This window comes from Corvus kubaryi, unplaced genomic scaffold, assembly GCF_017639235.1.
Source record: "Corvus kubaryi isolate FWS band 111438036 unplaced genomic scaffold, C.kubaryi_AGA036_p1.0 78, whole genome shotgun sequence".
In the NCBI taxonomy this organism is placed as follows: Eukaryota; Metazoa; Chordata; class Aves; order Passeriformes; family Corvidae; genus Corvus; species Corvus kubaryi.
In genome coordinates, this window is record NW_024582065.1 from 8,378,802 (window position 1) to 8,404,658 (window position 25,857).

The 25,857-nt window shown below is 53.2% G+C and overlaps 1 protein-coding gene across 14 annotated transcripts in view; it reads right to left on the reverse strand.

Moving 5' to 3' along the window:
* KCNT1 (potassium sodium-activated channel subfamily T member 1) overlaps positions 1 to 25,857 on the reverse strand; it is a 77,347-nt gene that overhangs the window by 28,175 nt on the left and 23,315 nt on the right. Inside the window, exons 1-2 of one of the 14 annotated variants that reach the window (XM_042052698.1) lie at positions 12,784 to 13,182; positions 2,384 to 2,425 (exon numbers count right to left, since the gene is read on the reverse strand). The exons of 8 other annotated variants lie outside the window; for them this stretch is intronic. In XM_042052698.1, the coding sequence (XP_041908632.1) occupies positions 2,384 to 2,425; positions 12,784 to 12,932 (191 nt within the window). In that variant the 5' untranslated portion in view covers positions 12,933 to 13,182. Of the gene's footprint in view, positions 1 to 2,383; positions 2,426 to 12,783; positions 13,183 to 25,857 lie in introns of those variants that run through there. 5 more of the 14 variants (XM_042052705.1, XM_042052703.1, XM_042052702.1 and 2 more) reach the window with 5 other exon arrangements.

The following is a 25,857-nucleotide window of genomic DNA, read 5'->3' on the forward strand; positions in this document are numbered from 1 at the left end:
AAGGGAAGGGAAGGGAAGGGAAGGGAAGGGAAGGGAAGGGAAGGGAAAGGAAAGGGAAAGGGAAGGGGTCTCTCTCAGGGGGCGTTCAGGTCCTGAGGGAGGTACAGGAGAGCACTGGGGACACCAGTGGCAGGGTCAGCATGGTCCAAAAGGCCGAGTATTGCAAACAGGGCAAATTTGCCCATTTTTAGTGAATTTTCTCATCCCTCATCCCTCTGTAGGTGCAACACTGAAGCTGCTCCCCGCCTCACCCCAGAATCCCAGATGATCCCCACGGATCACAGCAGCACCCAGCCCTGAGGCACCCAGCAGGTCCCACATCAGCCTGTGACAGGCACTGTCACATCCACTACAGCACAGGCACCGTGCCACCAGCACAGCCACCATGCACTGTCAGAGTCACCACGGTATCACCAGAGCCACTGTGCCACCGTCACAGCCACCACGGCATCACCAGAGCCACTCTGGCACTGACACAGCCATCGTGGCACTGTCAGAGTCACCACGGTATCACTGCACCCACCATGGCACTGTCAGAGTCACCACAGTATCACCACAGCCACCGTGGCACTGCCACAGCCACCATGGCACTGTCAGAGTCACCACGGCATCACCAGAGCCACCATGGCACTGCCACAGCTGCTGTGGCACCACTGCTGCCACCATGGCACTGTCACAGCCACCTCAGCACTGTCACAGCCCTGTGGAAAGGCAGCTGCTCCTCAGGAATGATTTCCCTGGCACAGCCCATGCCGAGGCACATCACAGACCACGATCAGCAGAATGGAGTCCCACATGAACAAACACCGCCCAGGGAGCCAGGATGCTGTGGCACATTGCCCCCCAAGCTCAAAGACTCGTTTCTTCAAGGTTTCATGCATTTACCATGGGAATCAAACAGAAAACACATCTACTGTTTCATTATGGAGTGTGATTTTTTTGCCCAAAGAAAGAATTGATATTGCCAACCACTCTGCAGCAAATTAAACCCAGCTGGATGCAGGTAATGTCATCCTGGCTCCAGCAGTAATGCTGCAGTTTTATTTTTGGGGGATGAAAAGCAAATTCTGAGCAGCCACTACAGGAAAAACCCTGCCCAGGACTGGGCCCCTCCAGGGCCGTTTATCTTGCACCATGCCCTGAACTCATCCCACAAACCCTCGTGTGCCAGTGGGACAGGGGCTGACAGGAAGGGCTTCGTGGGCCTGAACGGCTATAAAAGAAATCTTCTCCTTGACTTTTAGTTCTTTTTTTAATATATATATATATATATATATATATATATATATATAAAATTTTTTATTAGGGAGGACACTGCAGTGGAAATGGGATTTTTATCGATTCCTCATTCCCTGAAGGCAGCTGTAATCTCTCTCCCACTGTGTTCAGCAGCTGCAGAGCTCATTTCCAGGCACCAAACCAAGCACTGGAGGAAACAGCGGCACACTCAGGGGTTCAAGTTGTAGATAATAGAATGCTTTGGGCTGGAAGGACCTTAAAGCTCATCCTGTTCCTCCCCCTGCCATGGGCAGGGACACCTTCCATTATCCCAGGTTGCTCCAAGCCCTGTCCAACCTGGCCTTGGACACTGCCAGGGATGAGGCAGCATCTCCTATCCAAGGTTTGGATGCTGCTCATGGCTGGGCAGTGGCACCACTTGCTCTTCAATAAAATAATCCTTCTTCTACTCAAGGTTCAAACCCCGAAAGGGAAGCAGCAATGGGATGACACGCTGTGTTTCCTCTGGCCTATTTGTTTTGCAACATTGGAGACTGATACTCATGAGTCTGCTCCTGTAATTGCTTGTGCTGATGAACCTGCATTGTTTAATGAGGAGCTCATCATTAAGGGATAATCGCCCATTTGCTGCTATCACTTCTTCCCCAAGAAAATTCTCTGTTCCTGGGAGCAAAGAGTCCTCCCCACAGTGGGAATCACTGCAGAACGGTTTGCTGCTCCCATACTCAACTCCCTGGTGCCGAGAGCAGTAAAGGACAAATCTTGTGCTTATCTGCCCCCTTAAAAGCAGGAAAATCACGGAACCACAGACTGGTTTGGGTTGGAAGGGACCTTTAAAGGTCACCTGGCTCCAACCCCCTGCCATGGGCAGGGACAATTCCACTATCCCAGGCTGCTCCAAGCCCCATCCAACCTGGCCTGGAACACTTCCATGGATGCACCATCCACTTTAACCCACAGAAATTTACAGCCAACTCTTCTCAGCAGCAGGTTCTGCCCAAAAAACTCAGCTCACCGTGCACACAACACCCCAAATTCCAAGGGGTTTTTGCTCTCTGGAGAACAGGATGGGCTTTTCCCCCGCGGCAAGTGATGATCCCTTGTCCCTCCCCGCGGCACCGGGAAACGCACGCGGAAAACTTACTGTGAGAAGGAGGAATCCACGCTGAAATCCTCGGCGTGAGGCCTAAGAGCGAGAGCAGCACAGAGGGTGAGGGAACGCACAGCCCCGGCCCCAAATCGGCACCAGCAGGGCTGTCCCGCCGGGAATGCCAGCGGCAGAGGGACAAGAGGCCACCCAGGCGCTCAGCCGGGGTCACGCCACGCCTGGGACACGTCCCTACTCAGCTCCCAGTGATGCTCTGGTGGCTTTGCCAATTACAGCCCCTTTCAGGACTCTGCTCCATGGATAAAAATGGGGTTTATGCCTGTTCTATGCCTTTTAAAAAAACTTTTAAATGAGTCTCACAGAGTGCGTCGCTGCTCTGCCTCTAATCGGTGCCACACGTGGTGCAGAGAAATGAGACTTTGAAGGATTGGTGTTTTCAGGAACTCAGCATTCTGGTTTTACAGACATGAGTGATGAGCAGAGAAGGGAAAAGAAAACAGAATAAAAAATAAACCAAATTAAATCAAATAAACAGGGAGGAATGATGAGGGCAATGAGAGGTTCGAGGCAGGGGGAGACAGAACACAGAGGAAAACAAGAGCGGGTGGGAGGCAAAGGGCCTGTGCTCGTGTACTGTACATCCCCCGGACAGACAGACAGACAGACCAATGAAACACAGCAATCACAGCTGCAAAGGGAAAATTCCCCTTGGGAAAATGATGCTCTCCTCAAGACATCCCTGGGATGGCCCTGGGTCCCTGTCATTAACTGAGCCTGAGCCCTTCCCTGTTCCAGCAGTGCCCTCTCTCCTTTCCTTATTTACTGTGAGCCACCAAGAAATATCATCCAAGCCAAGGGGGCTGTTGCAGACTGTAATTTGTCCTGCATTTTGCTTTTGCTTTACGAGTCTGCAGCACTCCAGCACAGTTCAAACTAAATAAAAGCAATAAATTCACATTTCAACAGAAATGCGAGTCCAAGGGAAGTGGATCCATCCCTCAGCTATGAGGAGCAGCCTCCCTGGGACGGGATTTATGCCACTCCTACTCCTGGACTCTGCTCCATGCAGAGGCTGCAGGGAGGAGCTCATTGCTGCTTCCACTGTCCCAGGCTGCTCCAAGCCCCATCCAGCCTGGCCTTGGACACTTCCAGGGATCCAGGGGCAGCCACAGCTGTTCTGGGCACCCTGTGCCAGGGCCTCCCCACCCTCACAGGGAACAATTTCTCCCCAGTATTTAACCTAACCCTGCTTTCTGTCAGTGTGAAGCCATTCCCCGCTGTCCTGTCACTCCAGGCCCTCATCCAAAGTCCTTCTGGAGCTCCTTTGGAGCCCCTTTAGATACTGGAGGGTGCTGTAAGATCTCCCCAGAGCCTTTTCTCCTCTGGGCTCAGCTCCTAACCTGCTCCCTCCTGCCACATTCCCCCTCTTCCCTGCTCATTCCCAGCTTTCTCCTGCAACCCTCCTGCAGCATTAAGTTAATTCCCACCAAAGGGGTCTCTTGTGCCACCTCTCCCAGCAAGAACAAGCCCGGGGTTGGCTCTTGCAGCCATGCTGTGCCTCAGAGCAGCCCTGGCATTTATTGTTGCCAAACATCCCAGATTTTCTCCAGCTGCAGAGCAGAGCCTCAGGAAGAAGGCTGCCAGCTCAGGCTCCCTCCAGCTAAATTGGATTATCCCACGTTAGCAGCAGGGGCTGTTCGGGCCCCTCTGCCTGCGTTTGGTTTTGCACAGTGGCCTTTTATGCCTCACAGAGATGTTTACAGGGAAAGAATCAGCAAATGATTCGGTTTTCTCCTCATCTGGTGCCAGCTGGCAGCCGGGCAGGCTGGAGGAACGGGAGCTAATTCCAGCTGCAGAGCAACCCTCCTGAAAGCCAAACAGCAAAGGCACAGAACCACACAGATCAATGGGGTCCTGCAGACACTGAAGGTCCTGGAGAGCTGGGATGAGCCAGTGAGATTCCCAGGATTCCTTCCCCCAAAGCCACGGGCTCACAGGGAATAAACACCTCACTCACAGGGAGGCACCATGAACAAAAGGTGTCCAAAGTGGTGGACAGACATAAACGTCCCCAAGGGTGGCTTTGGCCACCCTGTGCTGTGGTTAAAGCCCATGCAATAAAATAACCTTTTTTTGGTTACAAAAAGGTGCTTTTGGCTCCCAAATGAATGAACTTTGTTGTGCTGGTCACAGAGGGAAGAGGTGACTTGAGGTATCGGACACTGAAACCTCTCTGCCTTCCCACCCAGCACCCAAATTCTCATCAGTAGTCCAATCACTGAGAAAATATGGAGATTTCTCTAAGAAAACTAAAAATCATTCCAAATCTCATCAGGAAAACAGCCATTTTCCAGATCCCAAAAACACTTTAACAGTGATTTACAATGTACAGAACTAAAGCCACTTAATGGAGTCAGAAAGGTTACGCTGGCTTTTAATGTGTTTTAGATAATCTACTTCAAATTGACCTTTTTATTCCATCCAGATCTGGCTCCATGGGCACAGATGAACCTCAGCTCATCTCATTCCCATGGAAAACAACTCCGGCACAGGCAGCGAAACGACCTCCGCTCCCCTCCGGGATCCTGGGGCTGGGAGAGAAGCGTTGTCCCCAGGCAGGGAAAGCTGAGGCCCCTTGTGCTGGTGCTGCCAACCATGAACCACGATGCCCAGCTCCTGGCTGGCACGAGCAGCATCTCCCAGACAGAAGGGCAGAGCAGGGGAAGGTGGGAGAAAGGAGAGGAGCAGAGGGGGAAGAAACCTCGATGCTTCAGAGACAGGTCTGCCCCCACCTTTCAAGCTGCAGCCCCTGACAAAAGGGGAAGGTTTCATTCGAAGGTGAGGAGACAAAGGCACATTTATTATTAGAACAAAGCCATAATAAACCTTGCTTATGTAAAAGAGAGAGCAATCACCTGCCCACCCATGCTGCAGGCAGCTCCTCGGCTGAGCAGCACCTTCCACCTCATCCTGCCTCCTCAGCTCCGGCTCCAGCACTTCCCAGCAAAGGCAGCTCCCCCCTGAGCCGGGCAGGGATGTGAACAGCAGCCCTGGGCTCCAGTACCCCGAGAACTGGGGCAGCAGAACCAGTCCCTTCTCTCCAGGGGGAAGGCAGCCCCAAGCCCCAGCTCTCCTCCAGCTCTGCCAGGGAGCTGCAGGATCTGGTGGCATTTAGCTCATGTGCCTCGTGCAGATAATTTGAGGCTAAATGCTGTCCCTGTGTTCCAAGTGCTCGAGGATGCTCAGAGGGGGAGAGCAGCAAAGCACAGCAGCAGCTCAGCCCAGCTCACACAGGGACCCGTTCCCTCTCAGCAAACTCCGCGCCTTCACCGCTGTCTCCTGAATTTTTGGTAAATGAAGAGCATTAAAAATTCACTTCTGGTGGTGCATTTCCTATTCCATTTACAGCCATCACTTCCAAACAAACAAAAAAACAAATCACGCCCTGACTTAAAGCCTCTGGAAGTTACAGACACAAGTGATGACCTGCCAACATCGCTCTTGGCTCCAGGCTGCTTTAATAACCACTTGCAAGGCTCAGAGGCATTTCGAGACCAGGGGTGGAAAGGTATTAAATCTGATGACTTTCTCCTCTGGCTCTGGGAAGGATTTAATGCCTTTTCACCCTGATCTCAAAATGCCTTCAAGACGGGGTCAAGGCAGGGGGGTGAAGATGAGCCAGGCAAGGTAAGTGCCTGGGGAGGCTTCCAAAGCAGTGCTCATCCTCCAGAGACAGGAGCTGCACCACGGTTCCTACCATACTGACAGTGAGAAACTCAGCCCAAAATAGCCCGACGTGAGAAGGACAGATGGAAGGAGATGAAAAAAGAAAGTAAAGAGGGGGAGAAGGAACGAGCAAGAGGAAGGGGAAAGTGAGAGGAAGAGGCACACGTCTGCTCACAAACTCGTGCGAGAGGGGAGGGAAGGGCAGCCCCCCTTCCTGGCTGCGGGGTGACCCCAGCGAAGGGGATTGAGCCTCCAGCAGCCCTGGTTTGGGAGAACTCAGCAAGCAGTGCAGGTGGGCACCTGGAAAAGCCACCAGCAGCTCCAGGGGCTCGCTGACAGCTGCAGAGGTGCCACACGGACGGGCTCTGCCACCACCGGAGCGGCCGCACAGGCGGGAGGGAGCTCACCGGCAGCGTGGGCTCGGCTGCCTCCCCAGGGGGCTGCTTTAATCACAGGAGTGCTTTTCCTTGGCAGTCCTCTGCAAAGCTCAGATCACAACTGAAACACATAAAGTTTGGGAAGAAGCAGGCGCGGTGCCAGAGCCGCAGCAGCGCTGGCTGCAGCCGGACGGGCTGTTCCCAGCTCAGTGTCCAGCCTGGCCTGGAGTTACCTTCCAGAGACTTGTGCCTCTCCCAGAGTCAGCCACAGATTCATTTAGGTTGGAAAGGACCTCTAAGATCATCAAATCTGTCATCAAACCATTCCCCCAGCACTGCCAAGCCCACCACCAAGCCATGTCCCCAGACACCACAACCACACGTCATTTAAATCCCTCCACAGATGGGGACCCCACCTACGCCAGGGCTGGACAACCCTTTTGGTTAGGAAATCGTGCCCCAAATTCAATCTAAATCTCCCCTGGTACAACTTGAGGCCATTCCCTCTTGTCCTAGTGATCGTTATTTGGAAGAAGAGATCAATCCCACCCGGCTACCAGCTCCTTTCAGGTAGATGTAGAGGGCAGGCCCTGCCAAGCCTGGGTAAAAAGGCCCTCCAGATGCTCAGGTGCTCTGACACACAGCTCCCTGCCTTTGCTAATGAGCTAAACGAGTCCCTGCAGTCCTGACAAGTGAGGAAGAACTGTGGATGAGCTTGGAGGTGGGATAGGAGACCCTGATGTGCCACGGACCCTCATGGCCCACTCTGAGGGGTGCCACTCTTACAGCAAGCAGGAAAGCCTCCCCTGGGGGAGGAACACGCTAATCCCTGTGCCCTGATGGGACCTGATGGGAGCGAGGATCCTAAAATAAACCGAGCAGAAGCCCAAGTGCCGAGTGTGGCACCCTTAGGTGAGGATCGTGTCTGCCTGTCAGTCCTATGTAGGGCACCGAGATTCTCAGCGGTGCTGGCAGCTCCCCAGGAGCCGTGGGAGGAGAGCTCAGCACCTCCAAACCTCAGCCTTTGCCCCTCCAGCACCCAGCTCGGGGGGTGGCATCGCCCCGTGCCCCCAGGGCAAACACCTTCTGCCAGAGTGGGCCGGGACCGGGGGTTTGAGGGATGGGGACCACAGACACAGGACCAGCCACAAACGCACCCGAAACCTGGAGGGAGCTCAGGGCCGAGCCCAGGATGGGACGCGGCGATGTCAGCGCTGTCCCTGCGCAGAGGGGCGGCTGCAGAACGGAGGATGAGCAGAGCTCGGGGCCATTCCAGCAGTTCGGGGCAGTTCCAGCAGTTCCAGGGCAAGGAGAAGAAGCAGCCGGGCTCAAGCCCCGACTCTGCAGCCCGGGGTGGAATCGCTGCCGTGTTTATGAACGGCTCTGCTCAGTGTGAAGGATGGCAGCTGTCAGCTCCCTGCGCTGCCAGCAGGATATGGGATCGTTTCCTGATCACCAGGATCAAGCAGTGCATTTTCATATTGCCCTGGTAGCTGAGCCCAGCAGCTGAGCTCCCTGCCCCGTTCCTACCCTGAAAACACCCTCAGCATCCCCCAAAAGAAATGCCCAGAAGCGTGAGCAGTGCCACCTCCCCGGCCTGGCAGAGGAAGAGCCCAAGGGAAGCACACCCAGCGCTGGCAGGAGAGGTGATGCTCAGCCCTCCACGGCGACAGCGGGCACAGACCCACGGGAGGGCTGCGTGGCTGGACCCCAGCGCTGAGACCAGCCCATGGTTTGGGTACTGCCAGGGCAAGGCTGGGAGATGCCACGCTCCAGCGTGGGCAGAGATCAACATCCTGCCAGCCAACCCCAGTGCCTTCCATCCAGAGACACCCCCTGCCGAAAACACATCCCAGCCAGGGGCTGCCCAGCCCAGCAGCACATCAAAGCCAAGGTGCTTCATAATCAAAACCTGCTGGACCCCATAGATTCCCTTCCAGGTCTTCTCCATAAAGGCTCCCACAGCCATGCTGGGTCCTGTCCTCCCTCACAAAGGGAGAGTTGGGACAGCCCCAGCTCAGACAGAGCAGCGCAGGGGCCAGGTCTGGCACAGACCGTCCTGACACCCCCGGCCTCAGCCCTGCTCGGATTTCTGGTACAAACCCTCATCCCAAGCCAGGAGAGCAGCAGCAGAAGATCCAAGGCTGGAGCAGGGCAGGGGTGAGCAAACCCCACCCAGGGAATGTCCCCGGCACAGCATTTCTCCTGCACAAAACCACCTCACCCAGAGCTGAGGCAGCAAAGCAGCATATGGCATTTGCTGAGGACAGAGACAGGGCTCTGAAAGGTCTTCGCTGGAAAAAGCTTTTGTTAAAGAAATGTTAAAAATAAATAAATTGACTTCTTGTCCCCGCAGGAGGGAATTCCGCAGCACGGCAATGGTTCAGCAGGGAATTGTATCCCATGGAGAGCATCACCTGGAGAGCTCCTGCAAGGTCTGAGTGGCTGTAGTGGTTTCACTGGCCAGACTGGACCTCTCTGTGGTTCAATTGTGTGCAAGTGTCGGGGAAAAAAAACCACATTTAGCAAGATCTGTTTGTGAATACCAGGCTGCCCCTGGGGGGAACAGACATGGATCAGTCAGAAATTCTATTTTCAGACACATTTGGGTGAATTCCTCACTCTCTGAAGCGCTTTACCTCCAAGAACCCCGCATTAAACTCGGCCTAGCAGAGTGCTGCTCCTTCCCACTGAGGAGGCTCCAGCCACCTTGTTGACTGTAACAGGGCTGAAGCGAAGTCCCATTTATTGCTGCCAAAAATATCTCAAACTGAGAGACAAGGCAAGGCTGCGGGGGGTGGGAGCGTGCAGCCTGAGGGAGAAAGAAAGGCAGGGAAGGATCCAGCTGCTGCCTTGGGCTGCCCGACAGGAAAGGAGCAGCCAGGCTCCTCTGGGACACACAGCAGAAGGACAAGAGGGAACAGGTACAAGATGCAACAAGGGAAAAATTATTCACCCTGACAGTGATCAAACCCTGAACCTGGCACCCAAAGAAGCCGAGAAATGTCCAGTGGGATATTCAGAACTCAGCAGGACTGAGGTCCTGAGCCAGCTGGGACAACTTTAAAGCCAGTCCAGCTTCGGAGCAGAGCCCTCCAGGTCCTCTCCAAGCCCAGCTCTTCTGCAATGCTAATCTTCCTCCCGAACCTCAGCAGTTCACATTTCTGTTATCGGCAGCTCAACAAACACAACTGAAGGAGGTGAGGGGGGCCCACGGGGCAGGGAGGGGACACAGAGCCCTGCCAAGGCCTGGGGCAGAGCATCCAAAGCAGATAGAGAACGGGAATGTTTGCAATCCCTCCGGAGTCCCGGTGTGCCCTGGGACAGGCAGTGGTCAGAGCTTCCCCTGCTTCCAGCGGAGCTGCACAAACAGGACATGGTTATCTTGTAAAAACGTCTGTTTGTGTTTTAAACCCACACCTCCAGTTCTACAGGGAGATCACCAGTCCATGAAATGGGATCCAAACAGATGTTTACATGTCCTGCCCCCTGCCAGCAGCTCCTTCCCAAGCACAGAGTGCTCCATGGAGCTGTTTCCCATCACACCTTTCCCTTTCAAACCCGCCCAGCACAAGGGACAAACCCACCTCAGGGAAAAAACCTGGCTTGCAGGGAAAAGACTCAGCCTCTCCTGGCTGGTTCCAGTCACTATCACCTGGTGCCAGGGGAGTCTCAGTGCCCAGGCAGCTGGTCTGCAGCTGAGCCTGCCCTCCCTGGCATGGCCAGGAGGCTCCCAGCTCCATCCCCATCTCACAGCAATCCCTGGCACACAGAAAGAAGTAGCTCCAAGCCTCTTTGGTAGAGGATACCTCCACATGGGCAGCCTGGGCTGGTCCCATCCCACCTGCAGGTCACCAGACACAGGAAAATATCCCTGTCCTGGATGCCCAGGGACAGCCCTGAATTCCCCTTTTTACTCCCAAGCTGTGGAGTGGTTTCTCCTCAGATGAATTCAAATCCTTTCCTCCTGTTTTGACTGGGAACCCCCAAAAGCTTTGAGATGCTGCAATGACTCAGAGACAGAGTAAGGAGGTAAATAAAGTAGGTGAGAATAAATTTCACTGGCTTCAATCATCGGGAGGAATCATTTGCATCCTGAGAACACCCTGTAACACACACCTCCTTCCACCACCACCTGGAAATCCACTCCCAGCTCCCAGGGATGATTGTCGCTGCAAATTTGGTAACACTGCTCATGTCTGGCTTTGGGAGAGACAAGGCATCTCAAACTCACTGTTCATCACTTCCAAACCAATCTCCCTGCCTTTGTTGCAGCAGCAGAAGAGAAGTGCAGAAATCTGAATCTTAGTTGCCAACTCATTGTTGGGAGAAGCAGCGCCCAGGGACGGAGGAAAGCCTGGCAGTCAGGAATCCGGGCACCGCGAGCTGCAGCTCGCAGGGCTCTGCCCGCTGCCACGGGGGCATCAAAGTGTTCCACCAACTTCCCTACCCACAGCAGCAGCTGCTTACAACCAGATAGCAGCAAATCACTTAAAATTCCAGTGAAACCCAGGGAATTGGGTCTTTATAGAGCCCTGGGGCACCCCGGTGTGCTCTGCATAGTGGCCTTCTCTTGAGGCTCCACTGAAACACCGTAGTGATGCAATGTCTGGAATTCCTGTCCCCCAGATCCAATAGTGCCTTACAGCATCCCTGTGCCCTGTGCTCCCACAAAAGACAAGGAGGATCAGCCCTGGGATGGGATTTGGCCCCCTGGACTTGGGCAGGAACCCACCCAGCTCCTGAATGCCAGAGAGGAGAAGCCCCTCAGCGATGTTTAATCACTGCTGATCAGTGGAATGAGTTTGCAGCAGTCTCCCAGTTGTATTTTTCTGGCCCCTACACATCTGGCTTTGACCACTGACCCTGTCCTGAGGGGGACACCACCAGGACCTGGAAGAGCACAGATAGGAAGTGGTCTTCCCCCAAAGGCTTTGCCCACAGTGGTGCTCAGGATGTGCCCTCAGGCATTCGGGTACCCCCAGGACAGGTCCAGCTTTGGTGTCTTTTTGAAGCAATGAAAGCAAGGCACAAAACCAGAGCATAAACAGCCTGACCAGCTCTGGGAGCAGACCCAGATTGTCAAAACGTGCTGAGACCACACCAGCTCCAGGGATTTAGTCCCACTGCACCCACACGATGCCCGTTCTCAGCCTCCACGCGCGTAAGCCCTTGCCTGGCGAAGTCAGAGGCAGCGCCACACCAGACCCCAGTGTTTGCTCACCAGAGCCCCAGCACCGGTGCCATCTGGAGCGCTGGCACAGCACACCAGGGACACGCACTCGCAGCTCCCCCAGTGCGCCAGGACTCTGCCTCCCAGACCTGGAGACTGAAGCATGTGCCCAGCTCAGCATGGGCAGCGGCCACGCCGGTGCTCCCCAGCACGCACCTCCCTCCTCGGCTTCCCCGGTGGGGACGACAGCTGCTGGTCCTGGCCCAGTGCCACCCTCCCCCCAGATACACCAAGAGGCAGAAGCTGAGGCGTTAATTCATTCCAGTCTAAAGCCAAACAAGTAAAATTCCCCCTGAGCAGAAGCTTTCCTACCGTGCTCGTTTGCACCAGATTACATCCTAGAAGACATACAGTACACAGTCACAGGTGAGGCAGCATGGATGGGCTGAAGGGCTGGATGGATGGATGGATGGATGGTGGAAAAGGACGAAACAGAAAATGGAACGAACAGAACAGGAACTGAGTTAGTGCCATTTGCATCCTCATCGTAACTAGGGGACCTGGCTTCTTCTGAATCACTGAAATCCCAGTGCAGCGCAAAGCATTCTCATCCTCCTGAAAAACAGCTCCTTCCTTGCTGTACACTCAGCTGTGTGCTTGCAGGAAGGCTGCAGCATTTCCTATGGCAGCTTTTTTTTTTTTTTTAATTGCAGTTACAAATAAATTATTGCTCAGATGGGGGACCGAGCATCTCTCCTGCCATGCAAACATGGTGCTTGTGTACAGTGCGTTACCGTGGCGTTAGCAGTGTAAATAAGCTTGGGCTTTATACTGCACAGGGAAGGTGCAGTGCAAGTTAACAGCGGTGTGTGGCAGCCCCACGGTCTCAGGCTGCCATTCAGACATGCTTCGGGCATATAAAAAAAAAATCAAGAAGCACCTATAAAAAATTTAAAGGAACTGGTTTCCTTCTGCTCCAGCTCCCTATTTCATAACACAACTTTGGAGCTGGCATGGCTCTTTAACATAGCTATCCGAAGGATTTCATCCACCACCCCTCCAGCCCGTGGAGGCACTAATCCTTTCCCTCTCATTTAAAAGATAAAAGGTGCTGCCTCCCCCACCCACCCTCCCCACGCACCACTGCAGTCCTGCAATACCTTTGTCCGACATCACTCCCCATGGATCCCATCCTCCGAGATGGTAACAAGGGGCTCACCCCATGGACATCTTCTGTCGTCGCAGGTGGGACAGTTTTGACATGGGAATTGCTCTCTGAAGGGGAATTCTTCAGCTTGGCTCTTGCCATCCTGCGAGCCTTGGCTGCCTCTGTGACTTCCTCCTCTTTCCCCCCTGAACTCTCTCATACATAACAATCCTCACCGCAATCAGTTTAGAGCTGTCGGCACGTACCATCTCCTTCCTTCTTCCCTCTCCCCAGTCACGGCTGCTCAGTGGAACAATCCTGCCCTGTACATTTATTTTGGTAGTGAGGGGAGTCAAGGCAAACTCCCCGGCCTTGCTGCTGCAACAAATTTGGTGCAAAACGATTGAGAAAATGTCCACAATGCAGAAATCTCTGAAAGGGGCTTTGTTTGCTAAAGAATGAAATCGCCTTGCCTGACTCTGTCAAAAAAAGGATTGCACTGCTTTTATCACCACAGGCAGGGCAGGGGCTGAAGGATTATTTTTTTCCCCATCTCTGTTTTTCGGCAGCAACATGAGGAGGAGGAAGCTATTTTATCTTATTCCTCTGTGTACAGAGCAGCGTGCGGACTGCGTGCCAGGGAACAGACTCAGCGGGTTTGGCTCCCTCAGACACAAAGCAGCAGGGCTCGGTCCCCTCCTAAACGCACCCGCTGTGCAGCGAGCCGAGGGGAACTCCCTGCTGTTCCCCCAGAGTGGCCAGCAGGGCTCAGTTCCTGCTCACCCGGCCCGGCAGGTGCACGTTACCTGTCCCAGAGGGACCCGCATTCCCCTCTTCAGGTGACAGCAGAAGCTGCTGCTCCTCCAACACTCTTGGCATCGATTTCTCAAGATATCCAACAGAAAAGGGAATTCACCGTGGCCAGGGGAGAGCTGAGCTGGAGGTAACACCTGAGTGCACAGGTGGGATTGGAAAGGACAGGGGGAAAGGGTCGTGTATCCCGGCCTCTTTTGGGAATGCCACCAGTCCAGAGCCGCTCCTGCTTGTGTTTGGTGGCAGCCAGCAACAAAGAGCATCTTGAAGGTGCCACAGCCCGGGTGGGGCACAGGGCTCAGCACCACGGACAGCAGTGTCACGGCAGCACCACGGCGTGGCAACGTCACCCAGCCCCTGCCATGTCACCCCCAACATGCCAACCCCACCCCAAGTCGTGCCAACCCCACCCCGAGTCGTGCCAACACACCACGCCAGCGCTGCCCCACGGCTCAGCCCCTCTGCAGGCTGGAAATAAAGAATAAATTCGCTGAGGATCACCACGTCGTGCCCTGAACCAATGCAAATAATCAGGCCCCACCACAGGATTTCTTTAAAGGTTTTTGTACAAAAAGTCAGCGCGTTGACAGGAAGGGTCTTCCCAGAGCCTGGGACCTGCAGCTGTGAGAAGGCTGCTGTGAGAGGAAGGCAGGAGCTGCCCTGGAATGGGAATTCTGGGATCCAAAGTGCTTTCCTTTCAGAATGAAAAGCTGACACAATTCCCTTTGGCACAGCTCCATGCCCTAACCATACCTTCCATCTCCCTGCCCGGCTGTCAGAGCACCCAGAACCACCGTCCTGTGCCAAAAGCTGGCAAGAAAAGGCCAGCCCTTTGCTTCCCCTGTGCTACCAGGAGCCGTCAGGCACGCTGAGCTCTGCCCTCTGCTCTTCCCCCAGAGATCGGTACCCAACCATCACTTCCCCCAAGGCACAAGGGCAGTCCCTGGCTGCTCTGGGAGGAGAAGCAAAGTCCCCATTTCCTGTTAACCAAATCCCAGTTTCCCTGCTCACAGCATTATTTCTTAATGGGATTTCACCATCTGACATACTTTATTTCGGTATTTTGAAATGCAAAACGGATAAAAACCCGCAGCCCTTCCCTTAATGTGCCAGCTTTCAGCGTACATTTAATTTCTTGTTTTGCCTCAAAATGATTCATTAGCTCAATACCTTCATTTTCCACCCAAGTCATTCCTTTCTGCTTCATGGTTTGATTCAGACTCTTCAACTTGCTGCTCCACATCTCTTTACTTCAGGGGGTTGTTCTCAAACACCAAATATAATCTGTCAGCCCTCTGGGTTGGAGTGTGCCCTGATAAATCCTCCTGGACCCCCCAGCCACGGGGATGGAGCATTCAGGTGTCTCTTTCTGGATGGATTCTACATTCTATTGTATTCCTAATTGCAGAAGAACATTAAGTTTAGGGTTGAGATCAGATGTGAAAAGGGGCTTATGCTTAAGCTATTCATCTCAGCACTAGTGCCCTCACTCAGCAGCATGAACAGAAGAGGGATTAGGGAAAGACCTGGGGAATTTTAACAGAAAATATCAGTGCTGCTGTCATACTTGTGCTGTACAGAAGGTGACAAAAAGCACATCAAAGAGCCCCTTGAGGAACTCAGGTCCTGCCCACGGAAGCCTCTCCATGAAGTCGCCTTTTCTGTCAGGCACTTAAACACAAACCAAGAAAAACCAGGGAGAGGGGAATGATCTGACACCGGGTCACGAGAAGCTGCAGCCAGGGCTGCAGGTCCGGGCAACCATCCCCCTTCTGGGGGAGAAAAGAGGTTGCCTGAGCAGAAATCTGTGAGCCCGGCTGATCCCACAGAGTGACTCAGAGTGCTCAGCCCTGCCCTGAGCTGCCGGAGCAGCTCCTTTGCTGCGCTTCTGTCAGGAAAATATTCCCCTCTCAGCAACACAACGTGTTCCCCACTTCACCCAGAGCCCAGCAGCCTCTCCCCTCCCAGCCCCGACAGGCACCGAGCGCTGCTGTGTCGAAAAGAGCAGTCGAAGGAGGAGTAGAGCAGGAACTCAGAGCAAAGGCAGCCCAGTATATCCAGTACAGCCAGAACACTCCCTCTGGCTGGGAAACAGCCTGTTCCTAGAAAGAGCTGTGGCTGTGTCACCCGAGCCAGCCCTGCAGGGACACCTCCTCTGCACTCCTGCTCCAGGGGCACAGCAGCGAGCTACACATGGAGCACCTTGTTTGTACAGCACGTCCTCCGAGGGAATCCAGGAAGGCAAAACCAATGAAACACAACCTTGGTAACATCAAAGCCCGAAGAAGAATTCCTCTGGTCCAGAAACACTTTCCGGGCCAGCTGAATGCCAACCATCTGACTGCAAGCCAGGAAATCGATGTTTAATTTTAGTTTGAGAGCCCATTACAAAGTGCTGATTTCTCATTTCAGCATCTACATTATGCAGAGACCACTGCTGTGCCGGGGGCTGGAGGGATGGCTGGGAATTGCTGAGCAGCAGTTGCAGGGGTAATAATATTTCAGAAAACATAATTAAGAAAGAAGCAGATTCTTCATTGCTCTTAATTGAATCCACAGCAACTGCACTGTTAAATAGTCTCCCTTTTATCCAGGTTGCTTTCAGTCCCGACTGCCAAAACTCCTTTTACTCACTTATTAATGATAAAGCATCACCCTGTCCATTAGAAGTAGTTGATGAAGCAGGAAGGGGCTGAGTTTTCCCCATTTTCTGGCAAACAAAGCTGCTCTGCTGAGATACAACCCAAGGGTGTTTCCAAAGCCTCTTTAAGGAAAGCTGGGTTAATGTACTTAAAAATCTTGAAAGGCATCAGCTCTGCAAAGATCGCTCCAAACCCACAAAAAGTAACCTGGGCAGGAAAACGCACTTTGGAAGAAGAGCTTGTGCTCACGAGCACGTCAGAACCTCACGGGAGACGCTATCAGAGCTGCTGCTCTGAGAGGGGCTGTGTTTGTACAAACAACGTGGTAACTCCAGGGCCTCCGAGCTGAAAAGCCATTAATGCTCATCATCATCCTTCCAGGAACCCCTGGACACGCTTGGCAAGCAGCTCGAGGAAAATCACCTTTCTCTGCAGCCCTGTGTGCTCCTGTGCCTTTGCAGGGAACCCTGACCTCCCTTTATTGAGTAACACCAAGGAAAAACAAGATCCCACGTAATTTATTAGTGCCACAAACACCTCCTGCGTTTCGAGACCCCAGCAAATGTCACAGCATGACATTATCAGCTCAATAAACTCCAGAGGGCCACTGACACCCAGATAAATGCACAAAGCTCCCTGGCACAGCTTCTTGTTTTGCACCAAGTGCACATGCACCGGTTCTGCCCCGGAGTCGCCAGGGAATGCCCTACATTGTCACCAGGCACTCTGCAAAATTGCTTTGCAAAAGCTGCCGATGTTTGGAGGTTGCCAAGGCTCAGGCAGAGCCCTGCAAAAACCACTCCTCACCCCCACCCCACCGAGCATCCTGCAGCCAAGCCACAAAAAACACCAGCTGGAACATCCCTCTGCAGCAGAACTGCCTGGAAATGTCCATGTTTCTGAAAATCTAAAGATTTTATTTTTTTCTCTGTTTACTGATCATCCTCTATCCCAATGGGAAGTTAAAATCACAGGAAAAGGAGCTTCTGCTTCCTCACCAGAATGTTTTTTCCTCTGACATTTGTCTCAGTGAAAATAATAAGCTTGCCAGAGAGAAAAAAAAAAGAGAAAAAATGTTGGTGCTTTATCCTCTTTGTGTAGAACTTGGCCTTTCCATCCCTGTGCAGGGCCAGTGCTGCTCCCACGCTCAGGGATGTGGTGCACGGACACCCTCAGAGCCCTCTGAGGCACCCAGGATCCCCTCACCTGCTCCCCTGAGCAGCACACCCTGCTCCAGAGTGCCCCAAGGAACCCTTTTCCTAACAAAACAGGCCCTTCTGCCAGGATTTTTGACTATCCATCAGCTTCTGGAATTACAGTTAGTGAGAGAGATGAACCCAAAGAGCTTCAGTTCCTTTTACAGTTAAGCATACAATACCCATACATTGATTAATTCAGCTTGCAGGTATTAGAATTTACAGGAGATGCCTGGGAACCCTCCCTGAGCAGCAAGGATGTATGTATTTATTAATAAAAGTGCTTAGGAAATACTTTATCTATTGATCCCGAGTCAATTAAAAAAACTTCTCTCCATTTTCTTTCCATTAGCCTGGAGAGGGAGGTCCTCCCTGGCCCATGGCCCCTGGCATGGCAGCAGGAGCTCAGCCCTGCTGGGAGAGCCAGCAGGTCTCTGTCAAAGATGAAATTTAGAACACACAGAGGATCGAATCCTTCCTGAGGGAAGCTGGGGCGGAGGATGACTGCTACCTGCCACTCCCAGAGAGCTGCATCCAGCTGAGCTGGGGCTATCCAGCGCCTGGTCCCCGTGGGAGAGACGCTGATCCCGTGGGGTTGGAGCTGCTCCAAGGCAGGGCAGGGCCAGGGGAGGCCCCGGCTGCACTTTGCAATTCAAAGCACTTTGCAAACGTGTCCTGCCTTGGAGCTCCAGTGCCCGCTGCAGCCCACGGTGGTGGGTCCTGCCTCCCCCCTCCCTGCGAGCAGAGGCCCTCAGCAGCTGAGTGCCAAAGGTAACGGGAGGATTTCCAGGGATTTCAGCTTCCTTGGAGGTGAATCCATCCAGTAATGGCTGTGAGCAGCAGGGCAGCACACAGAAAGCATCTCAGGGACCTCCTTCCTTCACAGGGCTCGGTTACTCATTGGCCATTACTGTCACACCACGAGGCCCCAGCCAAAACAAGCCTCCACTTCCCTGGGCTGAGCACAAGAACCTGCTCTTCTCCCTGCAGGCTGGAGAGGGCCAGGATGCACCGGGGGGGATGTAAAGCAGGACAGGGAGGAGGGAAAAAAGCCCAAAACTCGGTGACTTCACAGAAAGAGTTTATGGCCCCTTTGAGTCCTCCTGCTAAGAAACTGATTGATTACTAGAGTAATTATTTCAATAGAATTTCTCCACACGCTACACAGAGGGCACTAAGAACCAGAGCAGACTCAGGAGCTGGGAGAATATTCCCAAGCAACGGGGCTTTGAGCAGCTGTGGAGGGGAAGGGCAGAGGGAAGAACACACGACAGGGCTGGGGCAGCCGCAGCTCTCAGAAACACCCACTCAGCAGGAGCCAGGACACCAACAAACCCACACTGGGAACTGTCTTGCCTCACCTTTCCCTGGTTTCTGTTCCCTCCTCACTCTGCCTTGGCAGGGTTAATGCCTCTGCACCACAGGCTCTGACGAGTTCCCTGAGAAGCCATCAGACAGATCTACACCACTGCGAGCTCTCCTTTGTCTCTAGGACTCCTTTCTGACATTTGTCTTTAAAAAGCAACACCATTCATATGAAAAGTTGATTAATTCCACTTGTTATAATTAGTGTCACAAATAAAAGCAGCCATTCCCCCCTGCGAGCACGGGGGATAATGGTCCTTACCCTCCTCACTAAAGCGTTTCGGTTCCAGGGGTGAGAAGCTCTGTACCGAGCACTAAGTGTTATTATTAAACTGCCATTAAAAGCATTTCAGGAAAAGTTCACAAACTGCAGGGATTTCTGTCATCACAGCATCTGGCGGGGACAGCAGCTGGGCTGAGCGTTACTGCCAAAATCCCAGTGGTACCAAATTCCCTCTCTCCAATCCGGGGTCTCAGCTGCAGCCACGTCCACCTTTGGACCTCCAAGGATCTCTGTGGGGTCAGCTCCCACCACGGTGGGCCTGGGGGGCTGCTCCATCCCCACTGCTCTTCTGGAAGGTCCTTGGCATCGTGGCAAACCAAAGAAACCCACCAGGAGAGAGCCTGGAGCAGGGGAACACCGATATTCACAAACACTGATATTCACTGACACCATCACACAGCTGCAGAAACCTTTGGCCAAGCGGGGCCACAGCAGACACCAGGGAGATTTGCACGACACAGGCAGAAATTCGCTGCCTGTGCTGTATTCCCTCACCTTCCCTGTTTAGCCTTGGCAGCTGAACCAGGCAGCTCAACCACACAGCACCAGGCAGCAGCTCCTGCATCGCCCAGTGACTCCTCGGCAGTTTGGGAGGCTCCTCTAATAAACTGGAGCAGCGGAGTTTCGGGGAAGAAGGAACACTTTGGAAAGCACAGAGGAGAGCATATTTAGCAGCAGCAAGAGAGCTGGAAACAGAAGGAAGCCTTTGAAGAGCTGGGCTGATGGAGAGAGATGGAAAAATTATGTAAAGTAAGAAAACACATACAGAGCTTGCAGGCAGGCTGTGAGCCCGGAGGGGGACAGGCTGATACCAGAAGAGCCTTTGATTTCTCTCCTCTTCCCTGCGTTCTCTGCATTAACGTTTCAAATATTAACAACTTCCAAATGTTAGGGTTTCAAAGAGAGGACCCAGGACTTCAGAAACTGCCCAGTAATAGGATCGGTGGCCTGCATCTCCCTCTCACCCAGAGCCACGAGGCTGCTCCCACTGCCGGGGGCTCAGCTGGTGCCCAACAGCCGTGCCCTGCTCGCTGCAGATGGATGGAGGGGACTCCCAAACAAAACCCCTCTTGGCCGGCCGGGAGCAGGGAGGGCAGGTCCCCTTCCCCAGGTGACTCCCCAGGTAGCCGGGAGTCGGAGCAGCCCTTATGTAACTGCGGCGCAGGAGCCTCGCGCTGAATCCCAGAACTGTCATCGCAGCCTTTGCAAAGCCCTTTTTACCTCTCTAAGTGTGGCTCATCAGCGACGAACATGAAAGCTGCAAACCCAGTGTGGTGACTCGGGACTGCTCAGCAGGGAGAAGGAGAAATAGAGCACGCCCGAGCAGCGGCTGAGCAAATATCCCTACAAAGGCACGGTGCCGCCGCCACGGTTCCCATTCCCGGTGCATCTGACACGCTCACAGGCAGCGCAGTGAGACCCTGAAGCTTTTCAGTGACTCCCAATCTCTTCCTACTTCTTACCAAAGCCGGTGAAAATGGCCGGAGGAAAAGGGGAAGGTAAGTGTGTACCTGCCGCAGCTGCTCAAGCCAGCGAGGAAATTAAAAGCCCTCGGGTAAAATCTAAATATATATCTGCAAGGGAAGCATGAAAAGTCTGCAGGCAGAGCACAGTAATGAGGCGCGGCCAAGCCACTTTTCCAGGTGAGTACATAACGGGGTCACACTCTGCTGCCCAAAATGTAATGGGAGCAGCGCCGGGCGCTCCCGCAGCGGGGCCGGCAGCGCTGGGCAGCGCGCCCCGAGCATGAGTCAGCCCCGCGGGGAGCGGAGCGATGCGAGCGCAGCGGGGAGGGAAGGCGGAGATGCGCAGAGGAGGTGGCGGGGCAGCACCCAAACCCGGCCAGGAGGAGCTGGGGGGGCTCAAAGTCCCGCCCCCCCCCGCCCCCCTCCGCCAGCAGCTGCTGTTTGCTGCCTGCCGGCAGGAATGATCTTTGCGCCATAAATGTTTATGGCTTTAGCATTTGTGCAGCGCTTTCCCACCGGGGATCTGAAAACACCCTGGAAACGCCCCCGGGTACCGCTGGCGATGCCTGAAAGAGGAGCAGCGCAGGAGAGGCCCCGTGCCCGAGCTGTGGGGCAGCAGGAGCAGTAAACCCACGTCGTGTGGCAGAATTACCGTGGCCATTCCTTAATGTCCCTCCAGCCTCTCCGAGGGCCTGAGCCTTGCGGGTGCCTTCGAGGCCGGGATTTTCCCCTTGGTGTCCTCCTTCTGCAGGAACCGAGACCTGCAGAAAGGACAGGGATGCTCTGGGCATCCTCAGCCAGTGGCCAAGGGCAGGACAGGCAGCAGCCACAGCTCCTGTGGCACCTTTCCATCACCCCCAGCTCCAGGGGACACCCTGCTCCCCCGGGATTCACCCCAGCTTCTCCCAGGGGATGTGACAGGCACCCAGAGCTGGAGAGGCGCCTCGTGCTCCCCACGCACCTCTCGCGAACCCTGCTGGAATTTGGGCTCCTGCCCAGCAGCAAAGTGCCTCCAGGAGCCGGCAATGCTCCGGGTGGAGACGGCACCGCGGCATTCCGGGGGCACAGGCGGCTCCCTCGCTGCTGCAAACACCTCCCAGCTGCCTGGCAGAGCTCACCAGGAGGCAATTTCACAGGGACTTGCAAAATGCCAAAGTGATTCCCACTCTGCAGCTTTAAAGGATTCCAAGCCTTTTTTTCTTGCATGACGTTCTCGCAGCAGCTTTTTGCTTTTAAAGTATTGAAATCGTAATGTAATGCAGAGCTGTGTCTGCTTATTAAATGGTGCTAAGGGTTTTCTGCTGGAAAATGTGGAGAATTTTAGCATCTAAAAACTTCCTTAAAACTCCTAAAAAAATCCAAGAAAAATGATTGACATTCAAAGAAGAAATCTTGGCTTTGGGGCTCTCCATCAGCTCTGGTAATTATGTCTCATGGTAAAAACATTTTCTTCCCTCCCTGGGGTTGCTGGATGATGCCAGGTACCATTTCCCATCCATTTTTCATTTCTCTCAGCATTCTTTTTGTAAGACATTATATAAGACAGAGAAAATGGCAAGTCCCTATAAAGAGGAACTCACAATGTGCTGCAGAAATGAGGCATGAACTCCACGGAGCCTGTGACAGCCTCATCAGGCTGTGTGGGAAGGACTAGAACAGGGGGTTGTACCAGACCATTGATCTCCGAGAACGTTTCTTATTTTAACTTCAATGAGGAAAAATTTGCTTACCCATCAACATCCCACTGTAGCTGAGGGTTCTGCTGTGAGCCGGGAGGCCCTGCAGCCAGGTGAGGTGCCAGAGTCACCTGCCCCCAGGTGACTGCAGTGCTCAAGTGGCACAGGTGCTGTCGTGGATGGGACAGAACAGGGTCTCTCTCTTTCCACATCCAGCCAAAAGCAGGGGTCAGCCCCGAGGCGTTGAAAGGAAAAGGCAATGATGTGTGAAACTGCGTCCCTGAGGAAAGAGGCTCCAGGAAGTTTTGCACAAAACTCCCTGAAATTCCCCCCAGAGGTGCCCCACAGCTTCGAGAGCTGCAGTGCCGCCTGTCAAACCCAGGCAGGAGCCAAAGGTGAGCTAAAGCCACAGGAAAGCATTTTAAATTATTACCCACCATTGCCCTTTTCTGCTTATCAGCTTTTGGTTCAGCTGCCATGACCAAATCATCTGTTGGAAAGGGAATATCCACTCCAGGAGCTGGTGTGACAGCAAACGCTGTTTCACAGATCTTGGCTGCCTCGTACATTTACAGTAAAAAGCACAGCAAAAAAGAAATGCCTTGGCCTGTTCTCATCTCTCACATAAAGACACAAAAAAATGAACAAGAGAAGGCTGCAATTTTTTACACAGTATCTCCTTAAAGACTGCACTGCAAACATCATCCTCTCCATTTATATACATCCTGGTCAGGCAAAGGATTTTAGGACAAAAGATGGTTTAATAAACAGACATTTATAACAAGTGCCAGATCTTGCAGCTTCATCATCTGGAAAAGAGTCCATTAAATCAAGTGAGAAACTCCCTGATCACTAAAGGTGTCTAATGGAATTAAAATTAAATTATATCATGATTAATATCTTCACCAGCATGTTCAGCTGTACTCCTTTCTCTCCCTAAAATCTGCTAGTGGGAAACAGAGCAAAAAAGGCTTAGGAGGGAAAAAAGGCCTTAAAAGTTGGGATAATTGTTCCAGCTCTCCAAAGTTTCTCAGGAAAAGCAGCCATCAGGTCCCAAAGTGGATCTTGGTGCTCTCCTGTGCTCACTAACGCACACTGGAACAGGAGCCCTCACTGTGCCTCCCGTGAATCATCCTCCTTTGAAAGGGAACAGGGAATTCCGCCAGCACATCCAAACACCGCGCTGGGAAAGGGCACGGGACTCATCCAGCCGTGCCTCTCATCTCCGCCTCTCACAATTCCCTGCTACAGAGAGGAACATCCCTTCTCTGCCTCCTCCCTGCTGCTAAAATCCCGATCCTCACTCCCCTCTCTTACTCCCTGGGATCTGAGATCCAGGCTTTGCTCTTTGTCAGAGTTTCTTTTGGGTTTGTTTTTTTTTTAACTCACACCGCTGGGAAGGAATCCAGCCCTGGTGCGTGCGCAGTGAGGTCAGCACATGTCTGCAACCAGAAACATTCGTGCTGCTGAACCCTGGAAGGCTCAACATTTCTGAGGCACAGAGCACAGCATCCAGCACTAAAACCATTTACGAGTTCTTAGCGCGAAAGAAATATTTCCCATTAGAGGCCGTAACAGGAGCTGCCTAGAAATTGTTTTTCCTCTCAATTTTCGCACAATAGCTGCCGGCAATAAATCTCCCCATCAGCACTGGGCAGTTCTAAGTGCAGTTACTGTGTGGGAAAAATCCAAACAAAGTGACAACACTGAGCTTTAAAAGCATTTTGGAGGAAGATGAAAAGGAAAAAATTGTTAAATGACAGCTCTGGAAGAGGCTGGGGAGCTGTAATGGCTTTTGTGTCACTACCTCACACTCCCAGTGACCCTACAGAGCAGGAGCTCCTGCAGCAGAACCTCCAGCTCGTGGCAGTCCCTGAACAACAGCTCTGAGATGACAACTTGAGACATCTCCATGCTGGAATGAGACTGTGAAGTCTTTTTCCACATGGAAAAACCTCATGGTGCTGATTTACTGACCTGGAACTGATGGGTCTTGAGGGACTTCAGAGAAGCAGGGATGAAAGGCTGGATAGAGAACAGGAACTCGCCTTCCTTGTGTGCTGGCTCATGAGTGAGCACATTCCTGCACACGTCGGTGTGAGCACCTCAGGACAGGAATGTCCCTGTGCCAAGGAGCTGGAGCTGCTCCAGATGAGTACAAAGACCAATCTCAGGCCATCTGAAGTGGGAACTGAAGTGTCAGAGGAGGCCTTCACTCTCAGCAGCGTGGGTATAACTGCATCAAACTGTAATGGAGCAAATCCATCTCCAAAATGCAACTTGAAGAACAGTAACTGGACAGCTTCCTCCAAAAAATGCCCTTCCAGAGCCCAGCTGCAACTTCCTGCTGAGAAATACAGGCGCCACCAAATCCCCATTTCTGTCCTTGAGCAAACACCGTGACTGTGCATCAGAAACACCAAACTAAATTAGCACACAAGTGTCCATGCCAATTATTCCAATTAAACTCTCTTCTAAGAGCCAATTACCACCCATTTTATTAAATTAGAAATTTTCAAACAATACTCCCATACGGAGCTCTCAGCCCAGATGCAATTACGCACTTCACACATTGATACTGGACACTGGGCAAACGAGTTCCTGCCTGCCTCTGCAATGCAACCACAGGCAGAGTTTGTCTGAAAGGAGTTTTAGGCAGTGCTTTAGCTTTGGAAAGCTGTATTTAGCACCCATCTGCAGGACTCCCTTCTGTTTAAGCTGCTTTTTGCTCACCTACAAACCAACACACTGCATGCAGTGAAAAGGCCGCTGTCAAACGAAATTGCTCTGGGGAGCGATTGAGGCGTTCAGAACTAAGGCAGAGGGGCTCAGCCAGATGCTCGTCCTGTCGGTGAGAGTGATGTGAGCTGGAGCAGGATTCCCACTGCTCCAAGGAGCTCACGCTCCGCGAGGCTCCGTGGTGAAAAACGCCCACTTTTGGCAAAGCCCTGCCTCGCTCGTAAACATTTCACCAGGGGAATTTTTGCTGCTTTCTGACAGGATAACACATTCCTCAGCAATGTCACTCCTGCCCACAGCATGGCAAGGTCTCAAGCTGACATTTGCTGAACATCTTCACCACCTGCTCCCCAGAAATATTCCTCTCTCCTAGGCAGAGGAGACCTTTTTCTTGACAGCTCCTGCCACCAGGGAGGTGATACATACCTGCCACGGAGCCACCGTGAGCTTCATGCTCCGACTGCTCCGTGACACCCCAGCAGCGGGTGCTGGAGTCACAGGGGCACTGACCCGGGGCCGGGGCTCACAGAGGGCTGGGAGCAGCATGCAGGGCATTTGGGAAGTCCAGTTCCCAAACAAATCTGCCTGCAGTCAGAAAGTCGTTGCAGCAAAGCTCAAGGAAAGTAATGACTTTGCTAATAGTCACCCGCGGCACATCGGGAATGAGGCACGCAGAGCAGCTCGATGGCTCTGCCCACAGCCCAGAAAGCGAGAGCTCCCTGCCTGAAGGAGCTGCTAAATTTGCAGAGCCACACTCGGCTGCTCCGGAGGCTGCGTGGGCTGCAGGAAGCGCGGCAGAGTCTCTAATCCAAACACAGCCGCAGCCTCCCCGCCGCACTCCCCCACGGCTCCTCCCGAGCCCCAGCGCTCCGGGACGGGGGAAGCACCAGCCCGACGGGCTGGGAGT